Source organism: Seriola aureovittata, chromosome 3, assembly GCF_021018895.1.
Source record: "Seriola aureovittata isolate HTS-2021-v1 ecotype China chromosome 3, ASM2101889v1, whole genome shotgun sequence".
Taxonomy (NCBI): domain Eukaryota; kingdom Metazoa; phylum Chordata; class Actinopteri; order Carangiformes; family Carangidae; genus Seriola; species Seriola aureovittata.
The window spans coordinates 11,662,692-11,684,829 of record NC_079366.1 but is presented as its reverse complement, the minus strand read 5'-3'; the positions used below and the strand labels follow the sequence as shown (position 1 = coordinate 11,684,829).

The following is a 22,138-nucleotide window of genomic DNA, read 5'->3' as shown; positions in this document are numbered from 1 at the left end:
ACTTAACTTACATTTGGCTGGACATTTCACCTGAATATGTAGAGCACAACTTTCTCTCATTTAGAGACAACAGTGACACCCAGTGGCTAAATTTAAGAAATACACCACGTAGGCTTAGCTAGACTGTCCATCTTTTCCAACCATATATTGCCCTCATCAGACCAAGAATAGAGCTGCATTACATTTCTATTGTTTTATTTTATTTACTTTTAATGATGGTTGTCTTCTGTTTACATTTTCAGTGTGCAGATTTTACCTGAGAGCCCTCGTCTTGTCACTGAAGAAAAATGCTTGTGTCATCTGATTTACTGAGTGAAACTCTGCAGAGGTACCAAACTTTTTACTTAATAATCAGTCTGAAGTAAAGGGATATGGGATCAGGTTGGTGCCTGGTGTCTAACCAACATATGGAGCTATAAAATATTTTTGCAATTTATGATTTGATGCACTCTACTGATTAATTTTCACATGAAATTTCTATCTTGTGCATTTCATGAAAAATCAGAAGGTTAATAGGCCTTTTTCACAGCAGACATCTGTACTTCACTTACTAAGAACATGTGTTAACATTAATGTTGGCTCTGTTCTATTCAACTACACAGAACCCAGACTCTGAAACAGAAGCAGCTAAACTGAAACATTTTAGTACTCACGTGCTTTTCATACTGTGACATGTCACAATGTTTTTTGTGAGAATAACAGACTCAAGACACCCAATGTGTGAATAAAGGCCTGAATTCACACATAATAGTCCAGATTAGAGAAAGAACCTTGAAGCTTGTTGGCTATTTTTCACCTGCACCTGTTCACATCCTTTTTGAAGCCAACCCCCACATCACTCAGAAAAGAAGATAACACATTTTTAATGTCTGTGAACAAGGTTTTAAGTTTTTATTGAATCTCAGGCAGAAATATACATGATAATCCTTTATTGCTCATAGCATTCCACGTCACCCTCAGCGACTTATTGTCACCTCTAAAACAACAATAACTAGAACTGAATCAAGCATCCCCTCGTGTCATCTTTTAAAATGCTTCTGGTTTTGCTGTGTAACTAAATCAGTAGCCAGACTGCAGTATTTACGCACTGTGTGTGTGTTTGTGTGTATTGGGGGAAAGTGGTCTCTTTCTCTCTTGGTCAGTTATCTTCACATGATCCAATAGTCAGTCTTGGAGGCCATGTTAATAGTTAATGCTGCTTATTATAGATGAAAAATCAGTAACGCATATTTTTTATCTATTCATACAGTTTCTTCCAGCATTCTCTCCCGAGTAGTAGATCCTGATAGTAATAGTATATATACTGTAGGTTCTTGTTTTATGGCTGAAAGGTTAAGGTTTTGGCTATACGGTCATTCATCATCAAAACAAAGACACAACAAAAAAAGAAAACCCTGCAAACCTGTAAATAAAATTTCCTGAATGCATACATGTCATTTTTTTTTGTTACTGATATTAATAACGGTTATACTGACATGGTAGTGAAAACACACTCAAACTTAGGAGTTATTGCCTTAATATTTTTTGCATGATAAAGAAGAGGATAAAAGGGGCGGGGGGGGGGGGGGGGGGGGGGTGAGTTTGTACATATTCACACAACAAACTTGTCCAGACAAATGGCATGCAAGACATAAGAAGGAGACGCACTGAACGGGGGAATAGAAACATTTTTAAACACTACACTACATGAATGTTATCACACTTTGATATTGAGCACTGTAGGAGTGTAGGGTAGATAGACAATAGGTTTTACAGAGAATGTGTAACACTGTGTGCAAAAAGTTTTACATAAATTTCAGACATGGTCGAACACAAAACAGTAGCTTTGGCAGCACACTACAATAGTCTTTAAATTTCCTTTTTAAAATATGGCTTATCAAGTTATCACATATTTTTTTATTTTAGAGACAGACACACAGTTAGTTTAATAATTTTATATATTATTTTATGATTGTTTGCCCACCTTGAGGCTTCTCATGTCTTCATTACTTATGTACAAATTGAGTGAACAGCGTAGTGGACAAGGAGATTATTTTTCAGTGCTGCGAGAAATCTCTGCAGCTACCGCAGAGGAGAGAAAAGGGAGTTTAAAACTTCACAGACTAGAAGGCTAAACCATCAAACATTGTGTCTTTAGCCCCTCTGCTTGCTGTTAGCTTCATTAGTGTAACATAGCTAACGTTAACATCAGTCAAGCTAACGTTCATCTGGCCGTTGGGTCAGCCTAGCTTAGTCTAATTGCTGAAATTCACACTGCTGGTTCACGTATGATTCATTTCCCCACCATGAAACTTTGATTTGTCCAAACACCAAAAGACCACACCGTATTTTAACTTCATTTTACGCACTTACATGTGGATGGAAAAAAATCCCTGACATAATCCAACCTTGTGAATGTAGCCTATGAACTAAGCTAGAAAATGTTAGCATTAGCTAGCTTGCTAACCTACTTCTTCAGCATGTCTTGCAGTGGGCCTGGCAGGTATTTCATCACTGTGTCCATGATGCTTTCCTCTTCCTCCTCATCACCGCAGCCGGCTGGCACGGCCTTCTTGGGTCGGGTCAAGCTGCCGGCTGCGGGCTCCTCCACAGCGGCTGCTGCCTCAGCCTCGGCTTCTTCACGCTTTTTCAAACCATACTGGTGATCAAACACAGAATTTGAAATTTCAGTAAGTTAGATGAGTGAAAGATGCAAATACAGTGCAGGTAAAGAAATCACCACAATCATCTAATTTCAAACATTATTATCTGTAAAATGTGCATTTAGTGGGCAGGCCATTTATCAGGTGGACAACACTGATTGCTATCTGCTGCCTGTAGATGCCAGTGTGTCAGCTACATCAACTTTTAAGTGTCCCACATTGGGGCCCGATTGATTCAAGCCCCATGAATGGTCTTGGGCCTGTGAGGGTATTTTGCTATAGTGGCCACTTTCAGGGTCATCACATGACACTTGAGGGCCCAACAGCACTTTTTCCATACACAATCATTGGAAAGGAGCACTTTAGAACTGTGTATTCCTTTTGTTGGCATCAAAAACAAGCGGCAACATCCGGCGCTGAAAAATGATGCCAACACGGAAGTGCTGTGACAACTGTGCAGGGGGTGATTTTTTTATATTACTCACCTGTTTAAATTTGATTAAGTTAAGTTCTGCATAATTAAGAGCGTGCCACTTTGAGTGACAGGTGGGTGAACATATGCTTGACACAAACTGGCATGCGAAATCTTGGTTCCACACATGCCCCACCTCTTTGCCCATTTTTGAATTAGCTGGTAGTTAGGCGAAGTCAGGCACTGCCAAGATGGTGATGGGGGAGCAGCTCACTCTGAGCTTCAAAATCACTCTTTAGAAACCTATAGGTGACGTCATGGAGGCGATGTCCATCTTCATTTACAGTCTCTGGTCAAAAACCACACAGTCTTTGTAGAATTTTAACCATTCAGTCTGATGACATTTGGACATTCATGTGTGGAAGGAGCCAACAGAAAGTAAGCCTGTTTGGCCAATGGAAGCCTCGAACAAATGCTTTCCAACAGCTTGGCTGGAGAAGAAGTCTAGTGCCCATGCTCTATGGGCCGAAACCCAATGTATGAGGAAGCATGCTGACACTTCAAAGGCATGCGCTCAATGAGCAACTTTTATAAGAATGAATGGAGCGCCATCTCTGAATGCAGAATCCAGTTCTCTTTAATACGAGCGTGGATTTATTCTAATGAAAGCTTAAAATAAAGAATCCTCAGGGTTCCACATTTTTGAGCCTGCATACATGAAAGGCATTAAATATGATGGCTATAATTGTGATAACACAAAATGTAATTTGTAAATGTAGTCACCATCTCATAGGACCGTAAGTAATTTCTGTAATTTCTTTTTTCTTTCATTACTTTCTGGGTCAGTGTGCATCTATGCATCATGTGACCTGTAATTTCGACGGTGGAAAGTACACCAATTTTGCTGCACATAATAACCAGCTGATGTGATATTGCATGATAAACTCCATACTTTCTCATTTTTAAGTGGGAAATTCAAAAAGGATACCCAGTCCTAATGATGACTCAGATAGTGACGTGGATGCTATTTATAGGTAGGAAAATCATAATTATGATAACTCTGATGTAACATGAATGCGTCATAATGCACATGTCCCGCTACTCATCCATCCCACTGAACACTTAACATCACCCATCCATTGGAGCCTTTTCCATTTTTCATGTTTTGGGCAGCTGCTAACCCTTTATCTTCTTCTTTCTCTTGTTCCTGTCTGTGTCTATCAGCAGAGCAATAATTTGGAAATGTACGTCAAAAACAGTGCAGATGTCTTGTAGATGTTGGTTTTCAGTGTTCACACTATGACAGTGCATGTCAAAAATTTGTGGTATAGGCTATATTTGTTTAACAAAGGCACACCAGCTCTGGATTTTTTTTATCCATCAAAACTGCACTGAAAAAAGGGGGAATTACCATTCCTCATTATCACAGGCAGAATTTGTCAAACATTTCAAGGTCATCAAATTTCCCAACAATATCAAAGTGAAACAGATTTACAAATCTGACTCTAGTTGCTATGTCATCTCTCATACTGTGGTTTGAACACGTGGAGAGTCACAGGCTTCAGCTATAATATGGACATTCCCTGCAGTATCTGGCACGATGGGATAAAGCTGTGGAAGAAGCTGACAGAAACCTTTCAGTAACGAGCACTTTGGGAGTTGTTCCTTGCTCTTTGTTCTCCTCTGGGAGGACTTAAGGAGAACAGAGGATGTGAGGAGCCAGGGGAGGAGTGCCGCTTTTCATCCCATTGATTCACAGTGTTCCCCTTGGACCTGCCTGACCCACAGATTGCCTGTCTTTCACACTGTCTCTACAGTGAAGTGGTTACACTGCAGCCATTACCTTCACAGCAGCGCCACAGCCTGTCATTTGTGACGGGAAGAACAAAAAATGTACTTACACTGAATATGAACTGACGCTAACTGCAGCTGAACTCACTTATAAATATACCTAATACTAATACAGACTTACTTGATATTGTGTTTTAGACAGAAAGACAAAGTGTCTTCATTCTAAACCAACCCCTTTCCGTGACCCACCAATTTCTGTCTAATTCACACAGATTTTTATTGATCAGGGCTCCTCATTTTGTTCATCTACTGCTTTCTACTTCTCTCAGTTCTGTACAGCTCCTCCCTTATCTATTTTATAATCTCAGAAAAAGATAAAAATAACATGGAAGCAAACAAAAATAGTATGATAATTTCAAAACACAGATCAGTCATAAAAAAAGATGTGAAGCCTTTAGAAGCCGCACTAACATTCAGACAGGACGTCATCCAAAATCATCAAACATGGGTGTGACAAGATTTTTTAAATATAAGTAATAACAAATATTGGTTGTACGTGAAGGATTTTTACCTTTGTATTCCCTGTTTTGGTTTTCTTTGTATTATTATTATCTTAATTCAGCTACTAATTAGATTAGTTAACAGCCTGTTATCTGTCATTGTCGTTATACCTTATCCCTGATGCCTTGCCTCATCCTTTCCCTCTCAGCCTCCATCTTGGCATATTTGGCCTTCCTCTCCTCCTCCTGCTGCCTCAGTGCCTCCTGTCGCTCCTCCTCTTTCTTCGCTGCATCAGGGTCCTCCTCTTTCTCCTCCCCCCCCAGCATCTTGCCCACATCAGGAGGTCCTCCTGAGAAAAGGAGCGAGAGAGAGCGAGAGAGAGAGAGAGAGAGAAAAAGAGACATGAGACACAATGACAGCTCTAGCGGGCCTCTAGGATTGAGATGTCAAACTATAAAATTAGTCTTTAAGATTCAGTGAGAAAAACAAATAGACAAAGAGACTGAAGTCAGGCAGACACATGACAAGCAGGTAAATGGACTCCTGGGGCTGACACATATAGAGTCAGATGAAGTTACAAACCTCAGGTGAAGTCTTAAGAATATCATAAAGTCAAGGATAGAAACTGCTAATAGCTGTTATTTTGTGCCAATATACCTTGTTGTTTGATGTCAAGTTCAATATCTTTGTCCATCTTCTTTCCTAAGACTTTATAAGTGCCATTATTTTACACAGGACTGTATTCCTGGAAGGGTGGAAAAACCTGTGAAATATCACCATCAGGGACACATTTTCTTTAAGGGCTATTTCAGGATGACCCGCGTCACTCTTTCCATTAGGCACAGTCACAAATACTGATTCAGAAAGGTGTTAATCTCCTGAAACCACTGCTGCAGTTTTCTTATGTATTTTCTCTGCTCGTATTTATTTAACCTATTTTTCTTTATTTTATTGTATTACTAACTACTCCTCAAATTCAAGTTGAAAGAAATGTAGTTAGTTAAATCTAGATGCTTTTGTGTGATATTTTTAACATTTGTTGTGTTCCTGTGTTTTTTTTCTTTTGTTTTTGCTGATGTCATCAGTCTAATAAATGCTGCCTTTACTCACTAGTGTTCCATACAAATATCTGACTAAGCAGTTGTCGATGGTGTCTCCATCCCGTTAACAGTCTGATCAGAGATACTATACACAGCGGTTATGGTAGAGAGGAAGAGAGGAAAGTGGCCTGTTGCTGCTCGTTTAGGTGAATAGTAATAGTCCCCAGGGACAGGCTTTTAGAAATGGTTACTATCATGAGTCCAAACTCCCCAATGCAAGACAACCCCACCCCTACGCTTTTTTTTGTTTTTTTCAAGTAACAAACATAAAAACGTCTGTTCTTAACATTTTACTTTTCTGTATTCTCCATATTTATATAACTGTTTATGTATATTTCCAGTAATGGTGACAGTCTAAATGCTGTTTCAAAGACTCTCTCAATAATTCTAGGAATATAATTCTGATTGAGAAAGTCACTTTATTTTAATGTCTCTGGTCCTAAAACCAACGTGTCTAAGAATAACAAGTCTATAATCAACCTTAAAAAATCTCCACTTATGATTTGTGTCACAGTTCTGCATCTCAGGTCACCTTCCTCACTTTAGCATTCCCTGTCATCCAGCTCCCAGTCAGTAATTTTCCTTTCACCCTGTTCTCCTGCACCTCCCTGCATTAGCCACGCCCACCTCATCAAGCCAACTCCATTCACCTGGCCACACAGCTGCTCCTGATTACATTCACCCAGTGTACAAACCCCAGCCTTCCAGTCATTCTTTGCCAGATTGTTCTTTGCTTTTCGCTGTGTAAGACTCTCCAGCGTTTCTTTGACTGATTCCCTATTGCCAAACCTGTTTGTCCCCAACTTGCCTTTCCTCTCTGAACCCTGGTGAACGCTTCAGCCTTCTGTCCCTGACCTCGAGAACGTTTGTGACATTAGACTTAGTCTGCATGATCCTGTGCTGGCTCATTCAGCCAGAGACTCCAGATCTACCAGGAAGATTTTTAAGTTTTTTTTTTGTTTGTTTTTTTTTTCTTAACCTGCCAGCTCCAGTTTCTGCCTTGGTAGAAATAAAGGTCTCTGCGAGCTGTTTTTGTTGTACTCTGTGCTGCATTTGGATAGAACACTTTCCTGGTGCAATTTGTGTTTATAAAAATTCCTTATCAGGTCATTAAAATCCAAAAACAATACTAAAATGTAACCTTGGTGTCTTCAATTGTAGCTACAGACCTGATGGTCGGGATGAAACAATTAATCAAGCAGCATGTACTGTTCTCTTACACTGAGACACACACAGGCAAAAAATCAGATTGATAGAGGCTTTCTGTATAATGAGTATGATACAAGAAAGAAGAAAGGGCAGTAGAGTATATAGTATGAATTAGGGTTTTATCTGTTATACCCCATGACACAACCCCTTATGCAAACCCTCTTACTGTTTCTATAGGCGTTATACATCCCATAAAATAATGCCTCATGATGCAAAGGCAGAGAAATGCTGAGTGTTGCAAAAAGAGAAAGGGAAACCTGTCACTAAGCATCAACAGAAAAAAAAGATGAAGAGAAAAAGCCAGTGGTCTGAAGGGTTTGGGCAAAGACTGGAGCAGATAAGTAGTGAGGGGGAGGGAAAAAGAAAAGAGGAAAGAAGGATAAGGGAGATAGGGAGTCGGTATACTGCGAAAAACAAGACATATTTAGGAAAACAAGGCAAGCATGAGGACAGGGAGAGAATCTGTCAGAAACTATTCAGTCCAATTAGCAGAGCTGTTCCAGTTAGTGGGATTACCCAGCAGTTTCCGTGGGACCAGAGAGAGAGTGTGACAGCTGAAAAGATGGAGAGGAGGGAGAAAAGGGAGGGAGCGGCGAGAGGAAAGTGACAAAGTGAAGGGAGGGGAAAAGAAGGAGGAGAAGAAATTAGGTGTGAAGGAAAGAGTGATAAAGAAGGAGAGAAATGGAAGGGAGAGTGCTTCACTCGGGAGGAAGAGGAAGAAGAGGGGAGGGTTTAGAGGCAGTGAAGGGGCATCTGAGGAGAGAAAGCAAGCAACCAAGAGAGAAAGACAGAGTGCTCCCTTAGTCTGCAGCTGCCCCCGGTATCGTTGTTATTTTGACTCATCAGCATAATAAAAGTGAACTGCAGCAAAATGTGCAGAGATAAAAGACAGGAGAGATGGAGGAGAAGAAAGAGGGAAGGAATGAGTGCGAGAGCAACGGAGGCGAACAAGAAGGTGTAACAAGGAAAGAAAAACATCTGGAAACTGCAGACTATAGAAAGAGAATGGGAGGTTTTTCAGTCATTTATACAGCTTCAAATTCTTAATTCGATGTTTTTCAATATATGCTGTATCTTTATAAATTCTATTTGAGACCTGAAGGAGAAGCAGAGAAAAAAACAGTGTCTCATAAAAAACCTGTTTATGAGACACGTGTTTAGTGAAGTACATGTATTGCCTTTCTTGCTGAAAGCTGAGTGAGAAAATTCATACCACGTTCACTTTCAGGTCTGTCTATAAGAGACATGTGGTCTGTGGGGGTTATGTGCTCTTGGGCACCGTGACTTCTGGTTTGGTGGATTATGTTACCTTTGGACAGGACTCAAGCAGGCTAGCTGTTTTCCCCCATTTCCAGTCTTTATGCTATGATAACTGTCTGCCGGCTATAATTTCATACAGACTTGAGAGTGGTATTGATCTTTCCTTTTCAATCTCTGCAAGGAAGCAAATAAGAGTATTGCCTAAAATGTCAACCCCTCCCTTTAAAAACTGTACATCCAAGTCATGAAGAGACGAAGCTGGCCACCGACAGAAACCGGTGCCCTCTGGGAAATAGAGAGCACACCACAGCAAAGGTTAAAATTATACACCAGCAGCAAAATCCGAAACTGAATTTTTTTTAAATAACATTAAAAAAAAAACAATCGATCCGTAACATTAATGAGCTACTTGGATCTAAGTGGAAAAGACAGAGACTGGTGAGAAGGAAATTCAGATATCCAAAGTAAACTGAGGTACGGCTGTATCAGATTTCCTTTTTTATTTTATCAGATTTGATAAACAGCACAGTGAAGCTGACAGAGCATTATCTGTCCAGCCATGATACACTATCTTTGCTCCTTACAAGTGTGTGTATGTGTGAGAGAAAAAGAGCTAAAGTGCATATACATCAAGTGTCCCTACATGCACATGTGGATATAAATATCTGAGTAGTTCTATTTCAGGCAGGCACGTATGAGTTCTTGTATGGTTGAGCAATTGTTTTTCATATATTTGAGTATGTGCTCAAATATAAATACATGTCCCTGTATCAGCATGTGTGGATGCAAAATGCATGTATGGAAAATATTTTAATGAAAACATTTACAGTACATTCGAATAGCTTTATAGACAGATAGAGGCTAAAATCCTGGTTCAAGTGTTACTCTGGGCTCTTTATATGCCACAATAATCACCAGCCACCTTGCCATATACATATAGACACACTGTATAGAGACTACTGGACTACTGTATCTTAATTGCGTTGCTAGGAAACAGCTTGGATCCAAGTTTATTTCCCATCATCTGATGATATTAGCAAACACTGCTGCATGAATTACAACTGGACCCATTAAGAATCAGTCTTTGCAGCAGATTATTATAGATTGCAATTCTTTGTGTCCTACCTATGGTCAGCAGAACAATGAGCTTCTGTGAAAAGCAAAATTCTACTTAATGTTTACATGCACTGGCATCCTCAGTAATGTCAAAATATCCCAGACGCATCCAGATTTCACAGAGCAAGTGTAAGAGATTATCTGACATACTGCAAGCAGGATTCAGGATCATCTTATGAGCCCAGTACTAGAATTATCTCTATCAATAAAGCCCATGTAAACACTGCTATTGAATCATGTAAATGGAGCAATGACTCACAACCAGCTAAGTCTCATTGTCAAATGATTCCCTTACCACGCATGGCCTACAAAAAACCCTCCAGTACCTCTTTTAACAACACTGAGCCAAACCAAGACAAACTTGGTCTGGTTTCACTAAATCTTATTAGCACATTGAGATGGTCTTTGTTCAAATGTAAAAAAGAGGATCCTGGGAGACAAAGCCTTGAGTTATATTGAGCTATGATACCGGATCCTACTTTGTGAGCCATTTGTGAGAGATACAGCAGTGGTCTTTTAAACCAGAATAATTCTATTAAGCTCTCAGGCATCACATAAGCTGTGTTGAGCGATGTTTGAGTGTTTTTGATTAAAGTGTCTTTGCACTTTAGCCCTGGACACTATATTAGGTTGTTGTAGTTGTCGAAATGACATTCGATATATTAGCTAATAAAAGTCTGTCATGGAAAGCTGACAGGTTGGCCTTTAGCCTCCTTTTATTATTTTTGTATAACCCACATTACAATATATGAGTCAACATCAGTGCAGACAAGGAGGCACTATGTCCATTGTGCAAAACCAAAGCTAGTTTATATGTATATTTGTCTTATAGACAAAACAAAATGCCAATGCGATGCTGTTTGGGAGTGGACTGGGAGTTCAGTAAGACTGCTTATCCCATACATGAACAAAACATGATAAAATTAATAAGAGAAACAAACACACAACTAATCATATCCAAAATAAAATCAACAGATCCCAGGGTTGAGACCACCTGGTAAATTCAACAGTTTCCTGTGGCAGCAATCTCCCTCTAACTTGGCCAACAAAGGTGAAATTATAATTCTTTCTTCAATAGCTGGACATTGCTTCACTGCTTAGATAAAAGGTGTCATCTATATAATCCTTTTCCTTCTGAAAGTTATTTGCTAAATCTTTGTTAAATCCAAAGTCTTGAGGCAAAGGCAGGAAAGAAGACTAACCTCAGCTTACTCTCCCAGTGCTTGAACTTTTGACAGCATCAGATAAACGGTACTTATCTACTCTTTTCCCATTCAAGGTTCTCAGGCAAATCCTTTCAAATTCAAAGTGTGGTGGGAAAGCGGATGAGTATAAAGATCTAGGTTTGGCCTTCAGGACAGAAAACCATTGTCTCAACACAGCTTATTTTACAGAAGAAAAAATGTGTACAGAAGAATGTGGCAGGGGGGGGAGCTGGTAGAAAAGGAGGAGAGAGTGTGCTCACTGTTGATCCACTACTTCTTTATAATCTAATTGGTGGCAGTTATACTTTGAGTCACCTTAAATTTCCCTCAGGTGGAACAGCGTTGCTCAAAGTATCAAATGAGACTCTAAGTGCGAAAGCTTTTCTCAGAACTGGGACTTGACTTCACAAATATAGATATTGCCCCAAATATAGGTTGTTTGAGTGCACATCATTTCTGCCGCTATATTTGAAAAGTTTTATGAAAAAGATAGCGTTGAACTGATCTCACAGAACTGTGGTTAATTACTCGCTTCACGAAAATCACGTGATTAACTTAAAGGTCCAATACTGGTTAAAGTGAGATTCCCACGTCTTTTTTGATTATAAAGCAGATCTAGGATCTATATTAATACTGTGAGAGTATCAAGGCGCTCAGTCCACAAGAAACGTGCGCGGCCCATATTCAGAAACTGTCTTAAAACGAACCATCAGGACTTCTGTAATTTTGTGATGTCGCAACTTAAGGTCACTGCCATCAACCATGGCCCACCACGGCTCACCCACCATCCAACCTTGCAAGATTTGGTTTCTCTGAGCTTTTACCTGAAATCTGGTATATTTTCATTTGATCACTCAGAAAACAGTGAGCCAATCAGAGGAGAGGCTCAGAGCCTCTCTTTTTTGTTACTAGAGCTGCAGAGAGAAGCCTGAGAGAGGAGATGGTTTAAGGTACTTAAAACAAAAAACCTGTTGTTTATCTGTTGTATACACTTTAACTTCTTATGGATATCAAAATTTCAAATAAAATACTGTAAAAGAGTAAAACATGAGATTTTTAAGGTGAGAAGGCATGAGTATAACACTTTTTTTTTCTTTCAGAGTAGATGCAACAAATGTGTATATTTTTTAAAAGACAACTGTCATGAAAAGGTTCTAATAAAAATAGCCTTTCTACTCTGTATCTTCCTCCCTGTCAGCGTCGCTCACCATTCGTGACTTAGATGGTTGAATGCATTATTTATAGAATCTGGGCGCACTGTCAAACACATGTGTGTAGACACACACAGCCCTTGCATTCAAGCTCAAGGTCAGCTTGATGAACTGAATTTGATTTACTGGAGTAACGCACAGGAAGATGGGGAAGAGTGTGCGTGTGTGAGTGAGTGTGTGTGTTGCACTATATTCGTGGGGTCTAAAAACCAGGAGCCCACTGTGTGTGTGTGTGTGTGTGTGTGTGTGTGTGTGTGTGTGTGTGTGTGTGTGTGTGTGTGTGTGTGTGTGTGTGTGTGTGTGTGTGTGCGCGTGTGTGTGCGTGCGTGTCACTGATAACCCTGTAGACCAATCAAGCAATGAAGACCTGACTTCCTCAACCAATCATATTATAGTGCTGCTAAATGGGGTTATCTGTACTTTGAGGAAGTGAGGTGAAGAAAGAACATCTCAAGGTGTCTTCTGTTTTTTATTTCACCTTAAACAGCACAGGTATGTAAAAACACATGGGGTCTGTTGCAGTTGCATGCACGATAAAAAAAAACAAAAAAAAATGTTATTATACCCTTGTTAAAATGATGGCCGATCATTTAACAAGGGTCAAAATTAATCATCTGATTTTATTAAAAGACAGTAGTTATATATACTCATTTTGTTTAATATATATATTCTTTAATGTTTTGTTTCAGTTTGTTATTGTTGTTGTGAGTATTTACAGCAGCAGGACAATGTATGTGGGACTGACTCAAAATAAACCACAGTGGCCATGTTCAATGTCATGAAGGACCATATCATTACCAGTTATACTGTAATACATGTAATAAAATTGTTAGTAGGAGCAATTCATTGTTGGTTTTGTAATTGGTTCAACATCTATACTTTGGGGGTTAGTATCAATGGAAAGTAACATTAGCTGGTTTGTTAATTCTGTAGCAAAAATAATGCACAACATTGACATGGTGAGGTCATCTCTAGTTCACTTCTTTTCTGTCTTTTATCCTTTGCACATTGCAGCAGTGACAACCTTTTCAAAAATGACTTTTACAAGCATAAAAATTTTTGCATTGTTTTGCGAAACAAAAAACAAACAAACATTGGGTTTGTATTGGCAACTTCAATCGTCAGCTGTCAGTGTAGTCTCCAAAAGGATTAAAAATTAAATAAGTTTTGTTTTTTCTTTGAGTCTGTCACAAAGCTTTAGTCAGGACAAGGCCATTCGCTGTCATAAGCTATTTTAAGTATCGTCATCACAGTGCGCTGTACTAAGTGTCTTATCCAGACAGCACATACATTTTACCACTTCTGGTGTCAGCCTGGAGAAAAGATGAGTCAGTAATCCTTGTTCATGTCTGCATCTTCATTTAGCTGTCCAAAATAAGAACAGTCTCCCTTCCTTATTCAACTGTATTTTATAGTTTTTAAAAAAAATCTTAACCACAAGTCGCAATTTGCTAAAGTAAAAAAAATGAAACGATGGGTTTTACAAGCTGCAGAAAACATATATATCTTTCTCTATCTTTCTATCTCTATCTATATTCAGAACACTCTATCCTTAGACCCTTGATACTGATAAGGAAAAACTCTTAAACTGAATTAATATCAGGAGCGACATCAACAAATTATAGTCAAAAAATGATTTACTGATGTTATAATGTACAAAATCATAACTATAGTTCGTGTGATCATGATTGTTAATTTGGTAAATTCATTTTACCATTGACTAAGAGGCTTCACTGCTGACTTTTCTACTGACATATACAAGGTTTGACTGCTGCCCTTGACTGAGCTTCATACCTTGGGACTGATGTCTACCTCACTTCACAGCCCACTTCAGTCAAACTTACTTCAACTCTTAGGAGTCGCAAAGTGCCGAGTCAGCACTGAAGCACAAAGGAGCAAAATCAATCACTGCACAAGGAAACCACAGTGATTCCTGGGTTTAAGGTTTGGAGCAAAAGCTGTGTTAAGGCTTTTTTTTTATGGCTCCCAAATAACAACAGTCCTTGACTGATTAATAATTGTAGAAAGAAGCACAACATCATCATCTTTGTTCCCAGGATGATATTATATCATCCAGTCTTGACCTACAAACTGTAGTCTGTAGGGAGCCAAAGGTGCAGTATATTTTATTTTTAAAATTGCTCTACTCACAAGTTAACAATGTTCAGTAATAGTTAGTGGTTACATAAAAGAGGTATTAGTTGCAGCAGTAGTACTCTATTATGTGGATAGGATTGTTTTACAAAAGGCTAATTAGTGAGATATTGCTCACTGCGCCTGTTGTTAAAGCTGAAAGTTGAATTGTTAATGAAGACAGTGAGGTTCACCCTTATTTCTTATGTTGAGATGTAAGGTCAGAAACACTTTCACACTGTAGACACTGTAGTATGATAATATTAGTAATAGTCCAGTAGGGTCCATTGTGTAAATTAAACACGTGATGTGAAAAGGAGACATGTTGTGTGTCCAGAAGTTTAACTTTCTAAACAAGAAACATTAGCATATTCACAGATTCTGGACTTTTTATTGAGTAAGAAGGAGTAGATGTGCTTTAAGGATTTTATAGCTGAGAAACATCCAAGAGCAAAGCCTCTGTCAAATTGAACTGCCAGGTTTATGCACTGTAGCACATGCTGCGCACGTTTTCATCAGTTATCTTTCAGCAGCCACCATATTGCTCCCATATTTCTCTAGAAAATGCTTGTTGCAAATGTTTAGTGATATCCAACATAACACGCCAGAACTCATAATTGGGGACTGGTATGGCCCAGACCATCATGGAAACTCTGGGAGATAAATACTGTAAATGCCAAAATAGTATTTACTGGAGCTGCATGTCGAACGAAACACAAAAAAACATTCATTATTCTTGACCTTGGGATCAAAATGAGACAAAATAATATGAAATCAAGGACCACTTTTTATCTTTTACACCAACATAACATAAAAGCCAAATTCTGAACCTTCTAAAATGTCTAAATATTTTGATGCCATGCACTGTAATTTTGCAAAACACAATGTAGCAAGACTATAACATCCAGCAAAGATACCAACAGCGGATGTATAGCCCTGGGTTTTATACATTGCTCTGTTTTCTATCAAGTATCGGGAACCAGAGAAGCCTTGGAGGATTAGCTAATGCACTCGCAGCACCCTCCCTTTCACAGAGCCTCTCATCCAGACACTCAACACCTGACATACTCAGCAAAGCACTCAGTGACAGAAAAGCAAATCCACGTTCAAACAAAAGCAAAACAATCACAGGATGGTAAAGAGCAAGGTGACAACAGGCCATAAAATCTGATATCTTTTCAGGGTTAAAGTGAAAAAATCCACCTTGATTTATTCTGTTTTTAATCTCTCAAGAAGTTACTTATCTCGGGAGGCTGGATAAATTATTGTCGCACTGTTCTGTTTAACGTTCCTGCACAGACGGACATGGTCCTGTTTGGTGGTGTTTATGGTCTGGACCCTTGTAGAGAGGGGCAGATGACAAAATTTTACATGCTGTGAGGCTGTACTTTAACACAGCTGTGCTTTGAGCTAAATGCTAACGTCAGCATACTAATATGCTCACAGGGACAATGCTAACATGCTGATTTCACATGTTAGCATGTTAACCTTTGCTAATAGACGGTCGCTCTGAGCGATGTCATCAGTGAGATGTGTGCGGAGGCATGGGGGCAGTAAATGACCCAAAAATGACTGAGGGCTCGAGACGAGATCAAGATGAAAAGTTGTTTTTGTGCCTAAAACTGCACAAACTGCAGAAATAATGAGAGGAAAATGTTCATTATCTCAAGAAGGAAACTTGCCCGTTAGCCCAGAGTCCAGAATTAACCCCAGTGAACTGGTCAGAGCTCTGGATTTTATGAAGGCTGTGGATGGTTTGACACTGAAACTGCAGGAATAAACGAATTTTAAGATCAGACAGCTCACACTGCTACTATGTGTTTAAGGCTGTTTAATGAACACTGCCAACTCTGCGTTATTTTGCTTCTGATGGAGAAGAAGACTAATGGCTTTATATGGAAAATACATCACATTGTTATGCTTATACTTTTCCGGAGAAAAAAAAACGGACGAAAAAGTCAAACAGACAGAGTCTCTGTTGAGACCTGAGATCCCGTATGGCTGATCAATGATACTGATTAAATCCTGTATTGACACAGGTTGTCAGGATTGAGGCTCTGCCTGTTTACACTGCAGTCAACTCCAATACGAGTTTTTGCAGTGACTGTTTTTTGTAGTGTCTAGAGCAGGAATTCAATACATGCTAATGTTCTAAATAGGCTATAATAAACACAATGTGTGTGATTGTATACGCTTAACTTGTGCAGAAGCAAACAGCATGACAATGTTGTGCTCTGAAGTTGTCAGTTGATGTTTTTGGACACAAACAGTTCATTTCTCTCTACCTGTGGAGCTAATGTTGTGCAGCCTACAGCCTCATTTAGCTTTATCACAGCTATAGCTGCTGTCTGTCACTGGAATATGTGACACATTAGCTGCTGTAGTTAACAGACGTCTGTCAAAGGTGGCATCTGGTTAAAATCAAGGTATACAATGCAAGAATGTGTGTCGCATACAAGTTTACCTCTAAACAGTCATTTCACTGGTTTCCAGCAAGCTGTTTTATCTAGTGGAAATTTCCACATATACACTATACATTGGAGGCTGATGGTAATGTCATTAGTTTTGCAGGTATTTGGTCATGAACTGGACAAACTGAAATTTTGACCTGATAGAGAATCAAACTAGGTTTCCTGTATAGGATTAAAGATTCTCTTTCTTCTTCCAGGTGTATTGTGAAGTCAACCTTCATGTCTGTCTTTGATTATGGAGATATTCTGTATTGTCCTGCTGCCCCATCAACACAGTTAAACCCTGTGTATCATAGTGCACTACGCTTTATCGCCAATGACAAGTACCATACTCATCATTGTTCTTTATATCACACCGTGGGTTTTACCTCCCTTCAATCAAGAAGAACCAGGCATCTAATGTTATTGTTCTTGATTCTTTGTTTCATAGTTTCTTGTATTGTGTAGTTGTGTTGTCTTCGTTGTTGATTGTGTCTTTGTGATTGCTTCTTGTTCTCAGGTCTCTCTAGAAAAAGAGCTCTTAATCTCAATGACACTGCCTGATCAAATAAAGATCAAATAAAAATGAAAATAATAAATGTCGACCTCATGGTGGAGCTAGAGGAAAAGTTTCATGTCTGTCTGCAATTTCATGGAAATGCATCCAATAGTTTTTGCGATATTTCAGCCTGGCCCAAAGTGGTGGACTGATTGACCAACGTTGCTGCCGTCCCTAGAGCCATGCTGTTGGCATGGTGGTAATTCTCTTTGTTACTTTGAAACAGGGGAACAGATGTTAATCTTTTTAAACTTTGTTTGATAGTTGACAGTGAAGCCAGGCAGGAAATGTGGAAAGGGACAAAGGAGGATGACACGTATCAATTGTCTCCAGCTGGAATCAAACTGGGTACCTTTGGGGCTTAGACCACAAAATCCCAGGGATACCCAATAATGCAGCTTAACTGATTAAAGAATATTTCACTAACATTGATGTATTGACTGACTCCACTGATTAATTACCTGGCTAATTGGTTTGTTTCATTATTGGATTTTTTCCCCCCACAGAGAGCTTTAGTGATCAATGCACCGTCAGCATTTTTGCAGACATTCCTGTGGAAAGAGGTCACTGTGTCCAAGTCATTAAATTTGGACCGGGACCAAAAGTACTATACCAAATGTAGAAATGCACTGACAGCAGAATGATCCAAGTGAAAAACATCAATATCATTTATTAAGCACACATTATACCTGTACATTAGCAAAATGTAGCAAAAATCTTCCTTGCATCTTTTCTCGATCTCTCACCTTTCCCTCCCACACAAAAATAAAGTAGGCGTGTGCAGCCTCCATTATTTATCTTGCCTGGAGATGCAGTATACCACACACTCTCCGTCCTATACAGTATCTATAAAACATCTCTCCTGCACAGGCAGAGTACAGACTCACACGCACACAGGCAAACACCCACACTGTCAAATATATTCCCAAAGTCCGCAGGCAGCATGCAGCCTGACTTCTGCGGAGTAAAGCCAGCATCCAGTGCAATGCAGTTGATTTAAGAATTCATGGCGCAGACACGAGGCACAGCAGCTTTGCAGAACGAGGCAGCGCTTGCATCCTCTGCATCCCAATGAGGAGCCGGGGCTCTGCTTCAACTCCATATCCCAACTGTAGCCACCTAACACCTCAGTAACCTGGACAACAACAGCTCAGCATCACGGTCACGACTGACCAGTATGTGTGTGCAGCTGCTACTGTATAACTAATGGTGCTACTTTCCTGCCTTTCCCCTTGAAGCTATAGCTGACAAGGAAGATGAATTACAGGGCTATAATGAGGACTAATTAGGGGGCAAATAATAGCTAAGATAATATTCTAAAGGATAATACCTGAAGGCTTTAAAGGACAAAAGTCTCATGAAAAAAAAATTTTAGTCTTAGTTCTTGGCAAAATAGCCTTTCTCTATCTCTCTTGCCTCAAATGTTGCCAACAGCTGGCTAAAAATCTGGCTTAAAAACCCCATAACGTACTAACTTTTATAATAACATTATAAGGATTGGAAAAAAATCTTGTGCCTATAACCTCAAAAATTGCATTTCTGTCCTGAGAAGGTGACATTTTGGAGATACAAGGTTCTCACTTGACAGGTGCATTTTTAGTATATGGCTAGACCCACTACTGTTGCTGCTGCTGCTCGTGTCCTATTTCATCTGCAACAATCCTTTTCTACAAGCAACTAAGCAACAAATGGTGAACAGGTTTCTAAAATCCTGATTGTGGCACTGTCAAAGACTTGGCCACATGTTTTTTAATAAGTCATGTCCTGAGAGGTTTTTAAAAGATGGATGCGGAGATAAAGAAAGAGGGAATGCGTAGCTGTTTGAAGTCAGTAGTTTGGTGCAGGATGGATTATCGCTTTGCAGTGTCCACATAACTACCAGGCCAATACTAGAGCAGTACTGCTGCTAAACATCCCTTTAAATCCTTTACACTGCAGTGCTGTTAAATCAACCTCCAGCCCAACAGACTACTCACCTCCCAGCGCAGCTTTCATTACAAAATTCATGATGAAGCAGTTCTGTGTTCTTTTCCTTCAGTGGTCACGTTATCAGGGACAGACCTGCAGCCAGGGGACAGAGAATACACAAGCTGTGACTGTATGAATACCACTGTTAGGACATGCAGTTTCACTCCAGTGGGTTTCATATACAAGAGTTTGATGGGATGGGGGAGGAGGATGATGATGATGATGATGAGGCTCGATTCGGACAAGAAACGACCTCCAGACGGAGATCCCGGTTTGTCAAAAAAACCACCAAAACAATAATCGCAATATCTTCATATACATTTTAATTCTACTTCCTGAATGGTATAAATAAATCTTAAAAACCCTCAAAATGTGATCAGCTTTATTCCCAGGAACAACAAAGGTGACTAAACTGGGTTAAGATGGCTTTGCCCTCCAGAACCACATCGTGTCCTGAGTTTTGTCAAGGCACCTGCGCCCGCGGTTTACAACCGCACTCCATCTTGTGTGGATTTATGCTGACGTTGCCTGACTGACTGTGATGTATCCTCATGGAAATGACTCCCAGAATTAAATAAAAGACAAAAAGGGGGAGGGGAGGGGGGACAACGACAGGGTCAAAGATGAGCAAATGAAGACATGGTTTCTGTCAGTACACGAGCCTTAGAGAGCATTACCTCACACAATCTGCAAGAGCGTTACATGACAAGACAAAGGGCAATTTTTTAAAGATGCTCTGCTATCTTACATTGTCTAACAGTGTATGTGTGGCTCTTATGTGTGAGTTCACAATAGGCATTACGGCATTTTATTTCCTATGTTATCACTATAGTAATTCTGTTGTATTTGTTTTGGGATTTATAGTGATTCAGGACTGCTCAATAGTGAATATATAACTTTATGTGGAAATTGCCTTGTTTCTATCACATTGCTGCTGGGACTTTGTGTCCAATGTGCTCAATTACAGACCTTGACCTTATGGTAATTAACAAATATGGGCTATATCTTATGATATAATTTATTACTTCATTAATATGCGATATTTCAATGGGAGCTGTACTGCTCAAAACCCAGTTTATGGCGACCTTACTGCACTTTATGATTTTTTTTTTTTTTTTTACATTTTCTTTTCACGACATAACAAACCCACGGGTAGTTTTGCTGCATTTTAACAGCATCCCTCTGCAGAGCAGGCAAGCAGAAAAAAAAATTCTGCTGAAAACTTGCTGCTCTCATTATAGCGCTGTTTCGTCCGCGGGTCATTTTCATTCGCCCCAAGTCGAGTCTGCACCAGCCGAGCGTCTTTAAATCATTTCCTGGTTCCCTTCCCCTCCATCATCATCATCATCATCTGCAGCAGCATCAGTTTCTCCTCACATGAACCCATACAGTATTAACTCACTGCTCCTGGCGCGGTGCAGCATTTCGGCGCAATTACGGTGGTGTACGTTCTCTCTGTTAAATGTATTTATTTACCCACCATAGCCCGCATGCACATATGCTGTTTTCAGAAGTCAGAACGCTGTATGCACAATAGGCTGTTTTTAGATCAGCATCAGCATCTTTCACCAAGTGCACCAACCTATCTCCATCCTGTCCCGTACAGACACGCTGCACACCAACATCTCTGTCTTAGGTTTGTTCGCACATCGTTTACCTTGTTTTGATCCTCCTTCCAAGTCTTTATCCCTCTCGAGAAAAAAAAAAGCCTCGTCGCAATGCAATAACCACCTCAAATTTTCGCCTTCTGCGGTGTTGAAAGAAAGCACAAGTTGTGCGTCTGAAAGGACGTATTTGTGCTTCTCTCCCTCGCTCTCAGTTTGCAGACATGCCGGTTGTGTCAGAGTCAGGCTGCAGCGGCGGAGGAAGAGGCTGAATTCCCTGCAGGAGGAGATGAGAGCATGCAGAGGGAGAGAGGGGGAGGGAGGAGGGAGCACATCAATGTAATAGCACCTCAGTGAAGGTTCTATTGAGTTTTTCAAAAAATTCAACAAATGATATGAAACAATTAAAAAAAAAAAAAAAAGTACTTTAATGGCGTCAAGTGTGCAACTTAATAATTGTCACAAAGGACAACATGCAAGACAAACATCAATTGAGCATTTTCATAAAATGTGCAGTCTGCAAGGTTCAATTTTATTTTGTATTGTCTCATGAGAGACAAAGTTTAGTTTCCTCTGTTAAAATGACATATATTAAGCAGATTTAAAGCATGATTGTTCCTTTTTTTTTTTTTGCCACGAAGGGACAGCAGGACTGGTTGTAAGCACAATATTGACATGTAATGTTGCAGGGTCCGTGTTAGCAAGCAGTTGCTGGACATTATTTAGATATTCAGTAGATGCAGAGAAACTCAAGCATTCATTTGGAGTCATGTTTCTAGACGCCTGCAAACATAAGTCCAAGATTCACTCTCCCTTTAGCTCTGGTTCGGACTCCATCAGCTTCTGATAAAATAATATCAGGCTCTCTAGCTCTTAATGCTCCACCATTTTCACCAGCTAACGCCTGTTTGTTGTTTGCTGCTGAGCAGGTGGTGTACAGTTGGTTTATCAGAGCTATTCGCTGAAAACAGATGCCT

The 22,138-nt window shown here is 39.7% G+C and overlaps 1 protein-coding gene across 1 annotated transcript; it reads right to left on the bottom strand.

Annotated features, from left to right (window-relative positions):
• Positions 1–868: 868 nt before the first annotated feature.
• cplx2a (complexin 2a) lies at positions 869–21,443 on the bottom strand. The gene is made up of 4 exons (XM_056371566.1): positions 21,215–21,443; positions 19,566–19,650; positions 5,517–5,695; positions 869–2,638 (listed from the first exon to the last, which is right to left on the bottom strand). The coding sequence occupies exons 2-4, from the start codon at positions 19,594–19,596 to the stop codon at positions 2,447–2,449; spliced, it is 402 nt and encodes a 133-aa protein (XP_056227541.1). The 5' UTR covers positions 19,597–19,650; positions 21,215–21,443; the 3' UTR covers positions 869–2,446.
• Between the last annotated feature and the right edge of the window lie 695 nt (positions 21,444–22,138).